At 48.8% G+C, this 14,714-nt stretch overlaps 8 protein-coding genes across 8 annotated transcripts in view; 5 read left to right on the top strand and 3 right to left on the bottom strand.

The window, feature by feature from the left end:
- Positions 1-226, top strand: part of ASPSYDRAFT_848195 (uncharacterized protein) — a 483-nt gene extending 257 nt beyond the window's left edge. The window contains exons 2-3 of the mRNA XM_040851425.1: positions 1-101; positions 157-226. The exon at positions 1-101 is cut by the window's left edge and continues 103 nt beyond it. Coding sequence (XP_040695687.1) covers positions 1-101; positions 157-184 — 129 coding nt within the window. The 3' untranslated portion in view covers positions 185-226. The remainder of the gene's footprint in view (positions 102-156) is intronic.
- Positions 227-268: 42 nt separating this feature from the next.
- Positions 269-922, bottom strand: ASPSYDRAFT_96078 (uncharacterized protein; the record flags this gene model as incomplete). The annotated part of the gene is made up of 1 exon (XM_040853207.1): positions 269-922. One exon carries the CDS (start codon positions 920-922, stop codon positions 269-271), a length of 654 nt encoding a protein of 217 aa, XP_040695686.1.
- A 2,803-nt stretch (positions 923-3,725) lies between these two features.
- Positions 3,726-5,864, top strand: ASPSYDRAFT_63100 (Zn(II)2Cys6 transcription factor; the record flags this gene model as incomplete). Its single annotated transcript, XM_040850221.1, has 3 exons — positions 3,726-4,076; positions 4,238-4,900; positions 4,935-5,864. The coding sequence occupies 3 exons, from the start codon at positions 3,726-3,728 to the stop codon at positions 5,862-5,864; spliced, it is 1,944 nt and encodes a 647-aa protein (XP_040695685.1).
- Positions 5,865-7,239: 1,375 nt separating this feature from the next.
- On the top strand, positions 7,240-8,160 carry ASPSYDRAFT_96075 (trehalose-phosphatase; the record flags this gene model as incomplete). Its single annotated transcript, XM_040853206.1, has 2 exons — positions 7,240-7,927; positions 7,991-8,160. The coding sequence occupies 2 exons, from the start codon at positions 7,240-7,242 to the stop codon at positions 8,158-8,160; spliced, it is 858 nt and encodes a 285-aa protein (XP_040695684.1).
- An 880-nt stretch (positions 8,161-9,040) lies between these two features.
- Positions 9,041-10,337, bottom strand: ASPSYDRAFT_215004 (UTP--glucose-1-phosphate uridylyltransferase). The gene has a single exon (XM_040844103.1). The coding sequence runs from the start codon at positions 10,302-10,304 to the stop codon at positions 9,189-9,191; it is 1,116 nt and encodes a 371-aa protein (XP_040695683.1). The 5' UTR covers positions 10,305-10,337; the 3' UTR covers positions 9,041-9,188.
- A 65-nt stretch (positions 10,338-10,402) lies between these two features.
- Positions 10,403-11,315, top strand: ASPSYDRAFT_96073 (uncharacterized protein; the record flags this gene model as incomplete). Its single annotated transcript, XM_040853205.1, has 2 exons — positions 10,403-10,664; positions 10,726-11,315. 2 exons carry the CDS (start codon positions 10,403-10,405, stop codon positions 11,313-11,315), a joined length of 852 nt encoding a protein of 283 aa, XP_040695682.1.
- Positions 11,316-12,064: 749 nt separating this feature from the next.
- On the top strand, positions 12,065-12,430 carry ASPSYDRAFT_165467 (tetratricopeptide repeat protein; the record flags this gene model as incomplete). The annotated part of the gene is made up of 1 exon (XM_040843358.1): positions 12,065-12,430. One exon carries the CDS (start codon positions 12,065-12,067, stop codon positions 12,428-12,430), a length of 366 nt encoding a protein of 121 aa, XP_040695681.1.
- Positions 12,431-13,685: 1,255 nt separating this feature from the next.
- The window catches only part of ASPSYDRAFT_52899 (bZIP transcription factor), a 1,548-nt gene continuing 519 nt past the window's right edge, over positions 13,686-14,714 (bottom strand). The window contains exon 1 of the mRNA XM_040848579.1: positions 13,686-14,714. This exon is cut by the window's right edge and continues 519 nt beyond it. Coding sequence (XP_040695680.1) covers positions 14,186-14,714 — 529 coding nt within the window. The 3' untranslated portion in view covers positions 13,686-14,185.

Raw genomic sequence — 14,714 nt, 5'->3', positions numbered from 1 at the left:
CGCCAAGCGGACGCTTTTATAACGCCAAATAAACTTCCTCGTATCTGTCAATATAGGAGCAGTAAACAGTCACAGATCGGCTTTAAGCACGCGGGTATTTCCAAAATGCTTCAGCCTCATTTACCCCCAGAAAGTCTGGCGGCTGGAGAACTAATGGATATCATCCGGGCAGTTTCTTAACTAGACTGGGTCAATCACAAAATCGTGAAACACTGCACCGGCACACCTTGCACCCTAGCTCCCTATGCGCTCAGCTGCTTCAGAAGATTTAAGAATGCACCATGTGCTTCCGTTTTCTAGTGGGCTCAACCTGATACTCAGAACGATCCCGAGAGACAAATCTGTGCCAATTTTTGCTATCAATGTCTGGAAAGACATGATGCACAGCACTTCCATAGGTAGGCTCTTCCCCGTCTTGTCCACTATAACTCCACAGCTCTTCTTGAGCACCGGGTCCCTGGCCTACAGCAAGGTGCACACATTTTCCCGTCCCTGCGTCGTAGACAAAAATGAATGGGAAGTCGAAGTTGACGACGAAAGGTAGCAGAGTGCGGATCAGACGCCATATAGACGATCTAGTGACAAGCTGCGATAGAAATGCATTGAGAAACGTCCAATGTTGTGTTATACCGCTCTCCGACGAATGGATGAACACACGATGATAGCTGCGGATCTCCTTCATTCGGGTGTCGTCAGCTTCGATCAACGTTATAGCATCCTCGATGCGACGCGTCCCGTCCCCGGGGTTGCGGGCAATGTGTTGGGACTTTGATAGTACTGATATTATCTCATGGCCATAGAGTTCCTTCATGTAGTTGATAAAGGGCAATGATTTCACATCTTTGTCACTGGTCAAGACAAATACTGTTCTCAGGCGCTCGTTCTCAACTCGGCGGGAGGTGCACAAATCCTTTTTGCACATCCAGTCTTCCGGGATCTCGCTGGGACTGATGCATCGTACTTGGCCATGGTCAGGTTGCCGATAGAGTTGTAAATGCCCATTGCGCCGGACAGGATTACCCTTGATAGCTAGCACGAGCGCCTTGAGAGAATCGAGAAAGGTGAAAATGCATTTTGAGGATAAAGAGACAGATCATACGATGAGGAAAGGTTCTGCGTGGAGGACTTCGAACCGCAATGGTATACTGCTTTTTGAGACCTAGCCACGGCTTTATACCCGAACCGTTTCTAGCATACGTCAGACTCAGAGTAGCTCCTAGGACCTTCCTTCCTATTCTTAAGATGTCCCATACGACCATCTTGTGACTAATCCTTGACCACGCAAGTCTGCCTAAGTGGACTAATCGAGTGCGTAACGGGCTAAAATCAATTTCTTTTCGGAGAGGTCATGGAGATAACGGAGCGGTCTTCCTCTATTATGGGTGAGCTGCACTGGCTCGTCCAGGGCGCCGAAATCATGACCGGGAAAATCACATAATCGCGTTGCATGTCAGTTGGAGCCCTAGCAATAGGAGAGCCGAAGGCAAAAAGAGTAACGGAGACGACGACATCAGTGAAAATCTGTTACTACACTGTATTGGCGCGATATACTGAACGCTGAAGTATCAATTGCCTGGAGCTTCGGGAAGGGCTTGTTGCCGGTGGTGCGGCATTTCGATAACCCCAAACGGAGTCTAGAAGGAATAGAGGTGCTCGTCCGCGCAATTGTTGTGTTAAAGTACAAAGCCCATCGCACGCGGGACTTTACAGTTGGAGCACAAGATGCGGATTAAGATGACGATTGCTTCCGTCCCTCATATTCCCTTTCGAAGAATTACGAGATTCACCCACTGCCTGAAGGAAGTGGGTGATTGCCCGATTGACCGGCCGAGCGAAGTCATTCACGCATGTCATATCAGGCACTGACCGCCGATTTCATAGATTAGTGTAAGATAAATTAGGACCAATATGCAAGTTAATGAGATGAGATTTTGGTCTCTGGGCATTGAATCGAGGGGAAGGGTGTAGCACGCACGCTGCTGGTCAGCCGTGATGATGGTCGTAAATATATATCTTGCTTCCATCCACGACAAGTACTTGGACACACCGACTCCTCTTCCCGAAGGAACTATATCACATTATTGCATAGTATGAAGCAATAGAACGAGCAGAAACTGCTGTATGGGCGTAGTAAGCCACATTCTTCCCGCAACGAGGATTTATGGCCGAATTCACAGTCATAATTTTGATTGACGCATTCGAGTTCCGAGATGACCCCAAACTTGAACCCCATGTCCAACTTCCCACAACGGATTGGCGGCACTACACGGGTCTAGGAAATCAAACATGGTGAAGCCACGATCGGCGGGCATTCCCCCTGCTTTGCCCAGGCTATTCCTATATTTACCTACTCCGTACACATAAGATATATCACCTGCCGAATACCAACAACAGGGCTGCGTGGATTTTTTGCTGGTCACGGGTTCAAAGCTCGGGCATGTCTCTGCTCCGGATCGTCAACAACGGTTCTACTTCAGTGCGATCATTTTTCCTACCGGCAGCATCCATCGCGCCAGCGCAGAAACCCAGCCAATTCCGATATCCAATGGTCAATGGAAAGAATGAGAATGACGTGTGGAAAATAAATTGTTCCAGACAACGGGGCAAACATGTCCGATCACGAACCCTTGGCAATGCCCGGGCAAGATGGAATGGGATCGTCAAAGTTTCCATTGTTCGCCCGGTTATATGTACCGCCTTCCAATTAGAGAGACTGATGTTTGGGCGCGTGAGAATACGGCTGGGATGAAACTGTAGACTTTTGTTGTCTAACCGGTTTAGCGGCGAGACGAGCGCGATACGAGCGCGATGTAACTTGCCCCTGAAGCGCAATCCGATGGCACAAGGGCATTGACCTTTACATACATGAAGAATAAGGGGGATACTTTGACGGTCATGGGTCGGGGGCAGCAGGTGCAGGAACCTGCTACTTGTGGCTCCCCGGTGTAAAGGCCCAAACGAAGCAAATCGGCTGAAGGGAAGGGACGCTTGAAAATGGTGGCACGACGAGTATGTCTAGGTCTAGGGTAATCGGGCTGTGCCCGTGAAATGAAGGCTAATTGTTCGGTGGTGCTTCGCGCTAGATCTGCGTCATCAGGAGTTCCCGTCTCCCTGGTCAGCATTAGCCCAGATTGCAGAGGAGCGCCATGAATCACCCAATCTGAAAAGAAGTGGGTTAGCTCTGGGGGCTAATTCTCGTCACCAATACCCACGCGTCCTCGTCCTCGAGGATCTTTGGGTCCCAAGGATCACTCGTTCTAGCTCCTAGGGTCATTTTCTGCCGGAGCGTTACCGCCTGGATGGGTTCATAACAGGGACAAACAGGGAAATTTTTTGCAAAGTATTTTTTTTAAGCTCCATTAGAACAGGATACCTACATCTCGGGAATCCAGTTATATTACTGGTTTGTTGCGATACCAAGCCTACAAACTGTGCCATTTGAATGGGAAATGGAAGTGTGCCGCTCGGTGGTGGATATTAACTACGTTAAAGTTAGTCAATTGCAACCGCAGTGCTTGACACCACGCTCTGCTGGCCCATGCGAGTGGACCCTATCTTCTCTCGCATCTAAAGGTGGGCAGGGTATTTCCGTCATTCTTCCCATGGACAATAATCGCTATGTCGGGGGTGCCGTGCGGTCGAATAAACGCCCTCGTCGTGCGGGCTATTCTCGCTGAACACCTGAGATGTCTCGTTGGCAGCAAGGGTCCTCAAAGTCTGGCACAATGCTCGCGGATTCGAATCCGGGACCGCGGCTCACCGCAGATCCGTCAACGCCCAGCTCCAAGGTTCCCATTCCAAGAGCGTCACAGTTTCGGTCCCCCGGTAATGGACGCGTCAGAAAGGCTTGTATTGACTGCAGGAAGCACAAGACGAAATGCAACGGGCATCACCCATGCAGCCGGTGTGCTAGCTTGGGGATAACCTGCGTTTACGCAGATGGGAGGAGAGAGATAATAGACAGTCGACTGGAGAAACTGGAGAAACAGGTTCAAGCTTACGATCGACTTCTGAAGGAGTTTCAACCGCGTCTCGATAACCAAGATAGAGATCTTATTGCTGAGACACCGGCCCAAGTACGTTGCCATTCTTATTGCCACTCTTTATAGCAAGGCTGAGAAAATAGTATTCGGGTCTCGATCCAGATCATACGCATCCCGAACATGCGATCACTGGCCCTACCCTCGCCCACAGCTGCTCCATGGGTATTGAATATATACAAGAAGACTTCCACTAGGACAAAGGCTTACAAGCAATTGGGTTCATCGGGGCTCCCGCGGAAATCTCATGGATCCGTGATTTGCATCATATTTTAGAGAATGATTTACCCTTCCTTGACAGGGAACAGTCTAACAAATCCCAGTCCCTTAAGTCGGCTTGTTATTTTTTGGACAACGAAGACCTGGTTCTGGATCCGAGCATCGATCCCTACGGCCGACCACCGCACAAAATCGCCGATAAACTGCTAGACTGCTATTTCTTCGCCGTCCATCCCTCGTTTCCTATAATCGCCAAAATCCCCTTTATGCATCAATATGAAATATACTACACGCAGTCTGAACCACAGTCGACGAGGCTGTGGCTCACAATCCTGAATCTGGTGTTTGCACTAGCCGCAATCTTTGCGCAGTTGGCTTCGAAGCCATGGGTGTGCGAGGCGGATACTCCGATGACTAGCTTCACAAGGGCTTGGAATCTGAGCTTCAATGAGAACTATGTCTTAGAACATCCAAATCTGCAACGAGTTCAAGTTGATGGTTTGATGGCTTTTGTCCTGATGTCTCTGGGTCACGTTAACCGGTCCTGGAGAGCCTGTGGCGTTGCCGTCCGATCAGCCATTGCCCTGGGGATCAATATGCGGAGTAAGAGTGAAGCAACATCCAATATCAAAGGAGTTCCGGTACAGGGTGTGGTGGTCCATCTACACGCTCGAGAATACCCTGTCGAAAATGACGGGCCGGCCTACAAGTGCGCCCGACAGGTTCAGCACCGCACCACTTCCTATTCCGTTCGATGAAGAGCAGCTCAGGGAGCCTGTGGCGTCGCGTCTACTCGCTGACTTTAACGCCCGCAGCCGTTATATGCAGGCGTTGGTCTTCCAACAGCGCGCCCGCTCTGCTGCCGATGATTCCCCTGTTCTGGATCACCAGAGCTCGCTGCCAGTTCAGAGCGTCGTTACCCCGGGCTACTCTTTGTACTTTCTCTACTTCGTGGATCTAGCAATGATCATGCGGCGCGCGATTGACTCGCTGTACAGCCCTGGGTCCGCGCGGCGGTCATGGCGGGCCACTTGCGCCGCGATCATGGACCTGATTCAGGAAACGGACGAGTGGCTGAGCCGCGTACCGCCCGTGTTCCAATTCAAGGTTCGTCATCCGTCAACCGATTTTGAGCGCCAAAAATACGGTCTGGCTTTTCTATTCTACAGTTTGCGAATCACAGTCGGTCGGCTGTCCCTTTGTTGCTCAGAGCGACAATATTCCAGGAACAAGGCGTCAGTTCCCGGCCATCGAAACTTCGCGACAATCTGCATTGATTCCGTTTCCGAGTTGCTGGACCTGTTGCCTGATAAGCCCGATGCTGTCTGGCTTGTCCAGGTCTCTCCATGGTGGTGCATTGCGCACTACCTCACGGAGGCTGTCGCTATACTGTTAACCGAAATGGAGTTCTGTATTCCGTGCCATGTGGACAGGGCGTCACGTATCAGGCCGCGCCTGGAAAAGGGGCTGGACTGGCTGTACAGCCTAGGGTCGATCAACGTCACTGTCCGACGGGCTTGGGGGGTCAGCAATAACGCCTACAATCATCTTGTCATTTCGGAAGGAATTCGCCGGGTCTCCTCAGCAGGTTCTTGCAGTGTGTAAGCTTATCCCTTTCTCCAGTCAGTGTAATCCTGTCAGGCAACTGTACTATCTATAAGCAATGTCAATTACAACTGTCAATGCGGTCGCAACGATTTGCGATTAATCGTCTCGTCCAAACTCTGCTTAAGGATGAGCATGCGTGGCACCGGGAACAGAAGCCAAGATTAACCCCGTCAAAACCCCTCACGGCGAGAAACATTTCTAAAGTGTCAAATCATGCGTTAAAGGCAAATTCGGAATATCAGCAAGTGGGATCTTCTTAAATCTGCGTGGACTAAAGTGAACTTTCATCATTGCTTGTTGCCCTGCATCAGAATGGTAGACCCTGTAGTGAAGCATCCGCAGTCTCTCCCCAACTTAAGAGGACTTGGTCAACTCTAAAAATAGTGAATACATATCAAAAGCCAGATTTTTTTATGAGTGCGTAGTGCATTGTCGTTTATGATGAATTTATGCCAGGACAAAAGTGCCGTGCCACTATCGTACTTTCCATTTGTAAGAGTAAAATCTTAGCTGGTGTAATTCAGGTCGGTGTTTGACCACGTAGTGCGGATGAATTCCTTGCACCACTTGCATAGTATGACCCCCGATATCCACCCTGTGCACGCTGCAATTGCGCCCCGGCACGGAAGAGCAGAGATTCTCGCCCAGCTCATGCATTGACACGTGATTAGCAATTGGGTTTGAATGTGTCTGAGACACTCAAGCGCCAGCGTAAAAGAGTCTTGAACCAACTCCGGCCGATCCTTCTACTCCACCGACTCCAGGAGATCATTGTAATCATCGGGAGCATATCCGAGATGACCACATCAGCAAGTGTTAGCTGTGTACTCTGTGGCGAAGCCTAGTCTAGGCAAAACTAAAGCACTGCAAGCTCATGATTGGTGGTTGATCGAAAAGCGTGTTCAGAACAGGCGAGTAGAGATGCCGTCACTATTTCGCCACGCGGCGTCCTGGATTCTGGATTCCTCGCCTAATTCCAGGACAACGCTTCGGTATCGAAGATTTTTAGCGTCATCAATTAGTAATTGCTTCTTTGGCGTCTTTCAACGCCGGCTTCTTTGGTTGATGGATTTTCCGTGATTCTACAATCGAAGAGCTCTGCATGCTGTGCTTCCTCGGGTGACTTCCAAATCCACTTCGTTGGTACACTTCCCTTGCGTCAATCAGCTGTTGTCCCCTTGACCCTTCTCCATCAATACCTGCTTGTTTAAGGCCACGAGGGAGGGGATACCAGGCCTAGGATTCACGCAGATATAACATCATCCTCGCTGCTCGCGAAACAGCTCTCGACTTTCCAAGTTTCTGAATCGCTTTCGTTTAACCGATCTTTCTCACCGCCTCGTTGCTTAACTAGTTTCTCTCTCGTCTGCTCATGAACCTTTTGTCCTTCGATCAATCCGTGGCAACTCCGGCCCTGGACAGGACTAAACTTTTGAAGCAATATCGCAAAGCTCGGAAGAGGCTCTTCATGTTTGACTATGATGGCACCCTCACACCGGTTGTGAAGGACCCTCAATCCGCTATACCGTCAGATCATATTCTGCGGACTCTCAAGAGTTTGGCAGCGGATCCGCAAAATGTCGTGTGCATTATCAGCGGGCGAGACCAGACGTTCTTAGATGAACGGATGGGCCATATTCCTGAACTGGGACTGAGTGCAGAGCATGGCTGCTTCATCCGAATGCCACGATCGGATATTTGGCAAAGCCTAGCGGAAACAACTGACATGGGTTGGCAGAAGGAAGTCATGGAGATATATCAACATTTCATGGAGCGTACTCATGGGTCATTTATTGAGAGCAAGAAGGTGGCTTTGACCTGGCACTACCGACGAGCGGACCCTGAATATGCTGCGTTCCAGGCGCGAGAATGTCGGAAGCAGCTCGAAGAGCAGGTATCGAAAGCTTGGGACGTTGAAGTTATGGTTGGAAAGGCTAACCTTGAGGTTCGACCGAGATTTGTGAACAAGGGTTTTATCGCGACGCGGTTGGTGGAAGCATGTGAGAATGAAAGAATACCAGAGTTTATCTTGTGTTCTGGTGATGACTCTACGGACGAAGGTATGCCGTTTGCTTACTTGCTGCCCGAGTGGCTTGCCTTGAATCATTACTGATGCATCTTAGACATGTTCCGTGCTTTGAAGAAATTTGGGTTACCACCGCATCACGTTTATACAGTCACTGTTGGCCCAAGTTCAAAACAAACTGAAGCGGACTGGCATCTTCTTGAACCAAGTGATGTTATTGAAGTCGTCACGATGCTCAATAGCAGCTCTTCCGGCCAGGAATATTGAAAGTCGACGTAGGTCGGCTTCATCCAGGGCGAAGTTATATACATCCGGATGTTATAGAATTGTCTGCGTATTCAAGACAAATAGGCTAATTTTAATCTGACTTTTGCATATCATCTGGGTGCATGTGGTTATGCTTATCCTGTGTCGGATAATTCTCCGACATGCTTCTATTACCGAGTATTTATTCACTGACCCTTGTTTCTCAGCTTATCATTCCCGCCAACTATAGACATAATCGAAAATGTACCTCACATACAAGGCCACGGCGAAACCCCCTGGGGCAACCAACCAACATCCACCGGCGGCGGTGCTAGCGCCAAGCCCACCCCGGCCAACGAACCGGCGGAAGCTGCGTCTGCGGCGATAGCGGGATAAACAAGGGTGGACTTGAGGGTGCTTCACGTCAAACACTGTCATCGTTACTTTAACAAGGAAAATAGGAAACCACTAACTGATTACCACCGCCTGGAGCAATCGCCTCGCCAGCTCCTCCGGCGCATCCAACCTTACGAAGCCCTCCAGCTCTCCGGTGAGACGTCCTCGCTTACGAATTAAAAGGTCGCGGGAAAAGAGAGCTATCGCCATGGTCTTGCGGAGGCGGGCGCAGTGCCGACCTTTAAGAAGTCAAATGCTGGCATGACTTTCATGAGCCATAAGCCGGGTGGCTCGGATACGTTCGTTGCCTGGATGGGAAAAGGCGAAGGAGGCGATCAATAGGCATGTTCCTTGTTTACTGGCTGGGTCATTATTAGGAAGGTGTATTGACTTGGTCTATTATAATGTAATTGGGAATGAATAAATGGATTTTTGGGGGTGGGGCAAGGTTACGTTGGTTATGGTCATGGTTATCCATAAAAAACTGTAAATCTCTTTAAAGATTCTCGCGTTCTATATTCAACTATATTGTGTAAATCTGATGGTTGCAAGTCGCCGAAGAGTCAGGATGACAGATATAGAAGATCCCTCTGAGGTCACAATACAGTCGCGCAGTTGTAAGAGGATAGGGTAGATAGATAATGTATCCCAAATTAATGCTCGAGAATACGCAGACTGCCCTGTACAACACAGTTCTCCAGCACGGAGCCTGGCGGGATGTCGATTGTGCTGCTTTCCGTTGCAACGACGATGACAGTGCCCTTCAGAGTCACGTTGCGGCCCAGATTCACCGCACCAGTGATGGTAAGATGATCCAGCTCGACAATTTGGGGAATGCTAGGGATGCGCTTCTGGAAGTCCGACACTTTCTTGAAGTCGGGTCCGAGCTTGATGACGGGCACACCGCCAAATCGATTGGGGTCCATGACCAGCTGACCGTGCTCCAGACGGTACAGATCAGACTTGACCACCATCAAGTCGGAGCAAGTCTTGACGGGAAGGAAGCGACGGCGTGGAACGTTGACGCCGTGAGCGTTCTTGAAGTGGCGGATAGCAGCACCAACAGCAGTCTCGAGCTGATAGATAGCCTGGTCGGCTTCGCCCTTCTTATCAGCGGGAATGGACTTCTCGTTGGCAATGATCTCCATCTCAAGATCATTCTCCTCAACGACACGCTTGATAGCGCGGAGGTTCATCCAGATGTTGTTGGTATTGAAGTACTTGAACTTTTTGATAGACTTAAACTCATCTAGGTGTTCCTTGGGCACCTGGGCGAGTTCCAGGAGACGAACCTTGCCCTCGTAGTCGATGATAGTACCGCCTTTGACATCACCCTTGGTCTTGTCGGTCAATTCCATGATATATTCAGCCTTGGTGTCAATAATGTGCTGTAGGATGTGGGTGTCCACAGTGGCACCCAGGTTGTCAGCGTTGGACAGGAAAATATACTCAACACCACGCTCCAAAAGCTTGTTCAGGGTGCCGGAGTTGTACAGAGACTCAAAGATGTCACCGTGACCGGGAGGATACCAGTCCTGCAGAGGAGCATCGAAGGTCTTTGGAGCCGGTAGGAGCGAGTCCTTGATGATTCTGGGGTAGCGAGACTGGTTGAAGGTGATGATGTCGACGTTATGGCCCTGGTACTTCTTGATGATGGATTGAGTGTCCTGGTCGGTATTGAAAGAGTTCATGAGAATGAAAGGCACGTTGACATTGTAAGTACGGTTCAGGTGCTCGATCTGACGGACGGACAGATCCAAGAATGACATGCCCTCGCGGACCTCGATCACGGAGAATTGCGATGAGCTTGGCTGTGAAGAAAGCCAAATAATTCGCTATCGAGAGGTATCAGGAGCAGGGAAAATCTATGCATATTGGGACAGTGGCCTCTGCAGACACGGTGATGAAATCCGCCCAACGCCGCGATGAGATTGCCAGGAAGGAGAAGATTCTAGCTTTTGAAATGGAGGGGGCGGGAGTCTGGGATAATATTTCCTGCATTATTATTAAGGGGGTGTGTGGCTATGCGGACAGCCACAAGAGCGAAGCATGGCAAGCATACGCAGCAGCAACTGGAGCCTCGGCGGCGAAAGCTTTCTTGGAGTATTGGAAGCCTGTAAACCGTGAAGGTCCGTGAACTACCTATCAGAAGAAGTAAGCCTGTGTCACATAGCTTATAATACTTGATAGATGCACGCAAAAGCCGTCACTTGATGATTCCATTTGGGAGAAATCCGCGTTTTGTGGGCCGCCAGGACGAGATCCACGAATTAGAAGATCTGATCTCTATGCCGGATAGTGCAAAAAAGCTCGCCATTGCCGGGCTAGGAGGAATTGGGAAGACCCAGGTAGCTCTAGAGCTAGCTTACCGGGTTCGAGACAGAGACCCTGATCGTTCAATCTTTTGGATCCCTTGCACCAGCTACGAGGCTGTTGAGCAGGCTTGTATAGCCATTGCACAAACGGTCGGGATTCAGGATGTGAAGCCAGGCGAGGTGAAAGAGCGTTTCAAGACTTATTTCAGCCAAATCAACACAAAGTGGCTCCTGATCTTCGACAATGCGGATGACATGGAAATGTGGACCAAAGGTAGCAACAACACCTTGCCATTAAAGGATTTCCTTCCTTTCAACAACCAAGGCTATATCATTTTTACCACACGCAATAGAGAGTTGGCCGTGGATTTAGTATCCTCTGATATGATACATGTTCCTGGACTTGACGAAAAACACTGGGGTGGAGTTTCTGGCAAAGAGACTTTGCAAGGACCTGCGACATGATTCTCATGCGATAATTGCTCTGCTTGAACAGCTTACCTTCCTTCCATTAGCTATGAGTCAGGCTACTGCCTATATTAACAAAAAAGGCATAACGGTGTCTGATTACTTGATGCTTCTAAAGGAGCAGGAGACGGATGTTGTGGAGCTCCTTAGCAAGGATTTTGGTGATGATGGACGCTATAAGGATATCCAGAACCCAGTAGCAAAGACATGGCTAATCTCATTCAGCCAGGTTCAGAAGCTGGACCAACTTGCTGCTGAATACCTATCCCTTATGGCCTGTGTTAATCCCCGCAATATTCCACAGACCTTTCTTCCACAGCCTGGGTCCAAAGTGAAGATGACGGATGCTCTTAGGCTTCTCAGTGCCTACTCCTTTATTACTATCCAAACTGGAACTTGCTTTATTAGTCTTCATCGCTTGGTATACCTGGCAACCCGAAACTGGATGAGGAAAGAAGAACAATTTGCAGCCTATATAAAAAACGCGGCAGACCGATTACAGGAGACCTTTCCTAATAATGAACATACCAACCGACAGCTTTGGAGGGAATATCTACCCCACTCCCTATCCTTGTTGGAGAGCGCGAGTTTAACGAACAGCACGAGCAGTATATTGACTACATGCAGAGTGTGGCGAGTTGCTTCACAGCGACGGGAGGTATAATGAAGCAGAAGAGCTACAGGTGCAGGCGATGGAGATCCGGAAACAGGTGCTAGGACTGAAGCATCCTGATACTCTGACCAGCATGACCAACCTCGCATCAACATACGGGGATCAAGGACGATGGAAAGAAGCAGAACAGCTAGAGGTACAGGTGATGGTGGCCCAGAAACAGGTGCTAGGGCCAGAACATCCCTCTACTCTGACCGGCATGGGCAACATCGCCCATACTTGGGAATCGCTCGGAAATATCCAGGATGCCTTAGCTCTGATGAGCAAATCTGTAGAGCTCCGCAACGAAGACTTAGGCTCAGATCATCCAGACATATGTCTTCCTGCAACGCCCTCACGAAGTGGGAAACAGCACAGGACTGCTCATCAGCACAACAAACCCGCCAAGATCCTCCTGCACTACCCATACATACTCAGTCACCTCGTCAAATTGATTTAAACTCAAAACCTGTCAGTGGGACAAAACGGCGAGCTTTCCTGAAGATTTTCCGGAAACAATAACCTTTGCTTGAGCCTTTATAATCTCCCGTACTCAAATATACATAGCAATAATTGGTAATTCAAACCTCAACCAGATCTTCTGCCAGTACTATTAAAGTCACTTCAAAATGAAGGAAATTATACAGGACAATTGGCTAAGTAATAAGATTACCAATGCCATAACGTTCGCTAGCATGGCCTGTACTGCCATATTCGCATCCTTTGCATGTCGGGTCCAACGTTCACGGCGCGCAATATCTGAGGAAGTGGATTGATACTGTAAGACATTTAGATATTGGCAGATTGCCAAATCTGTGGCACGTGCCTAAGTCACCTACGACCGAAGCATCTAGAATTCTGTACGGGCTTTACAGCTCTTGTAAGTTTAGGTGTAATATTAAAGGAAATTGCAAAACAAATAAGTACCTGCCAAGAAGCCTTATTGGCAGGCTAACTGTATATGGACTAGTGCAAATAGGTTAGGGTCTGGGAAAGAGTCTGAAGAGTCTGGGGTATGCAGGGTGGTTATGCAATCCACTGTAGGAAAACTGCGTCCACACACCTGGGCTTTCTGCAGAGCTGTTACTGTATCGGCTCCCTGTATTTGGCTCCTATGTACAGTAAATTCACCTCATAGTTCCTGTAAGTATGAATCAGTCCTAGATCTAACCTTCTGGGCAGCAGACCGTGAGTCTCACTCAAGCAGGCTGATGCGATTGGGTGAATCTGGTAGACACAAGGGTTGATATACAAGATAAACGTAGATCGATTTGTAGTCAATTTGATTCAAAGGGAATAAATATGGAGACATGCGCATTTAATTTTAATGGGTTCGCTCCCTGCTACACACATTATCTTTCTGGCATAGGGCATTCAAGATATTTTATGCTTTCTAATGAAAGACAGCCTCTTCAGTTGAATCTATACATTTTTGGAATAAGAGAGCTAATCTTGTGGCATTATGTCTTTCTCGGATAACAATATCATGTTCCCTCCGGATTCCTGTTTTCGCTCACTCTTATTACCGTTATATCTAAACGCTATTCCCTGAACTACGAAACATCACCCTTTTGAGAGATTCTTGGACCTGGTCTTTTTCCTCAGATCCAAGCCATGTTTTACATTTTCGTGTCATCATACAATTAGGGATCTCTTACATATCGCGATTTTTAGAACCCCATAACCGTACTCTTCGTCATCTCTACTTAGACAGACACTAATGCATATTTGCAATATTTCGGGAGATACGGATGGCAACCCGACCCGGAGAAAAGAATCAAAGTCGAAGTGAGAGAGGGATAGATAGATGTATGACGTACATTATTCAATTCCCTATAATTGCACAGATATAACGAGTTGTAAAAATAGTAATATAGGAAAAGGACGACTTGATCTTTCTATCTAGATCCAGATGGTACGCAATTCAATTCAGACGAGAGAACGTTGAACCTTGAAGGAGAGTTGCTCGTCGGCCCCCAATAGGGATATTGCGCTCAATTCTGGAAGAACTTCCATTTGAGCTGCCTACTTACCGCGGCGTCCACTTCCGTGCGCGCCGGGGCCCGTATGAATACAAAAACAAAGACTGAACCCTAGTCCCAGCAAACTAGAGATCAGTTTTTTTCCGTCGGGCAATTGCGTGAATGCGGTCGCGGCTTCCACGCTCGGGAACTGCAGCTTGTAAGGCCGACAGCCAGTCAGAACCTTGCCTGTATCATAAAACGTCCTCATCCTCCGGCGTGCCAGCGGGCACCGTNACGTTACAGTTATGTTGTGTCGCTTGTTTTACCATGCGGGACACGTAAAGATTGATAGCTTTATCATCGCACCGCGAATGCATTAAGACCTGATCTTTCAAAGAGAGTAGTTGACTACGGAACTGCTTTACTTCCTCCTCTAGGGCAGATCTCCGGTGGGAGACTTCTTGGAACCGCTTCTGGAGTTGGTCTATCTCCTGCTTCTTCTTCTTGCGCGACTTATTTGCCGCTGCCCTGTTTCGCTCGAGGTGCCTCGCCCGTTTGGACATATCTCTGTTCTGCCAGCATGGCGGGGAAGTAGACTTGCTGCTGCCAACATACGGGTGCGGGGAGCCGCGGATATTACGAAATCCAAATGCTGGATCATGGTCGGCGATGCCAGAGCTGGTTGATGAAAAGGATGAANGGGATGAAAAGCTTGGCACGGCCGGGTCGGACCATAAGGATGGCAGTATGTGATTTATTTCAGCACCTCCCGATGATTCA

The sequence above is a fragment of the Aspergillus sydowii genome (assembly GCF_001890705.1).
Source record: "Aspergillus sydowii CBS 593.65 unplaced genomic scaffold ASPSYscaffold_35, whole genome shotgun sequence".
Lineage (NCBI taxonomy): Eukaryota > Fungi > Ascomycota > Eurotiomycetes > Eurotiales > Aspergillaceae > Aspergillus > Aspergillus sydowii.
The sequence above is the reverse complement of the archived record's forward strand: the minus strand, read 5'-3'. Positions and strand labels throughout refer to the sequence as shown.

Bases quoted from the DNA above. Each gene is read 5' to 3' on its own strand.
- ASPSYDRAFT_215004 (XM_040844103.1), bottom strand. From the start codon at position 10,304: ATGTCATTCTTGGATCTGTCCGTCCGTCAGATCGAGCACCTGAACCGT.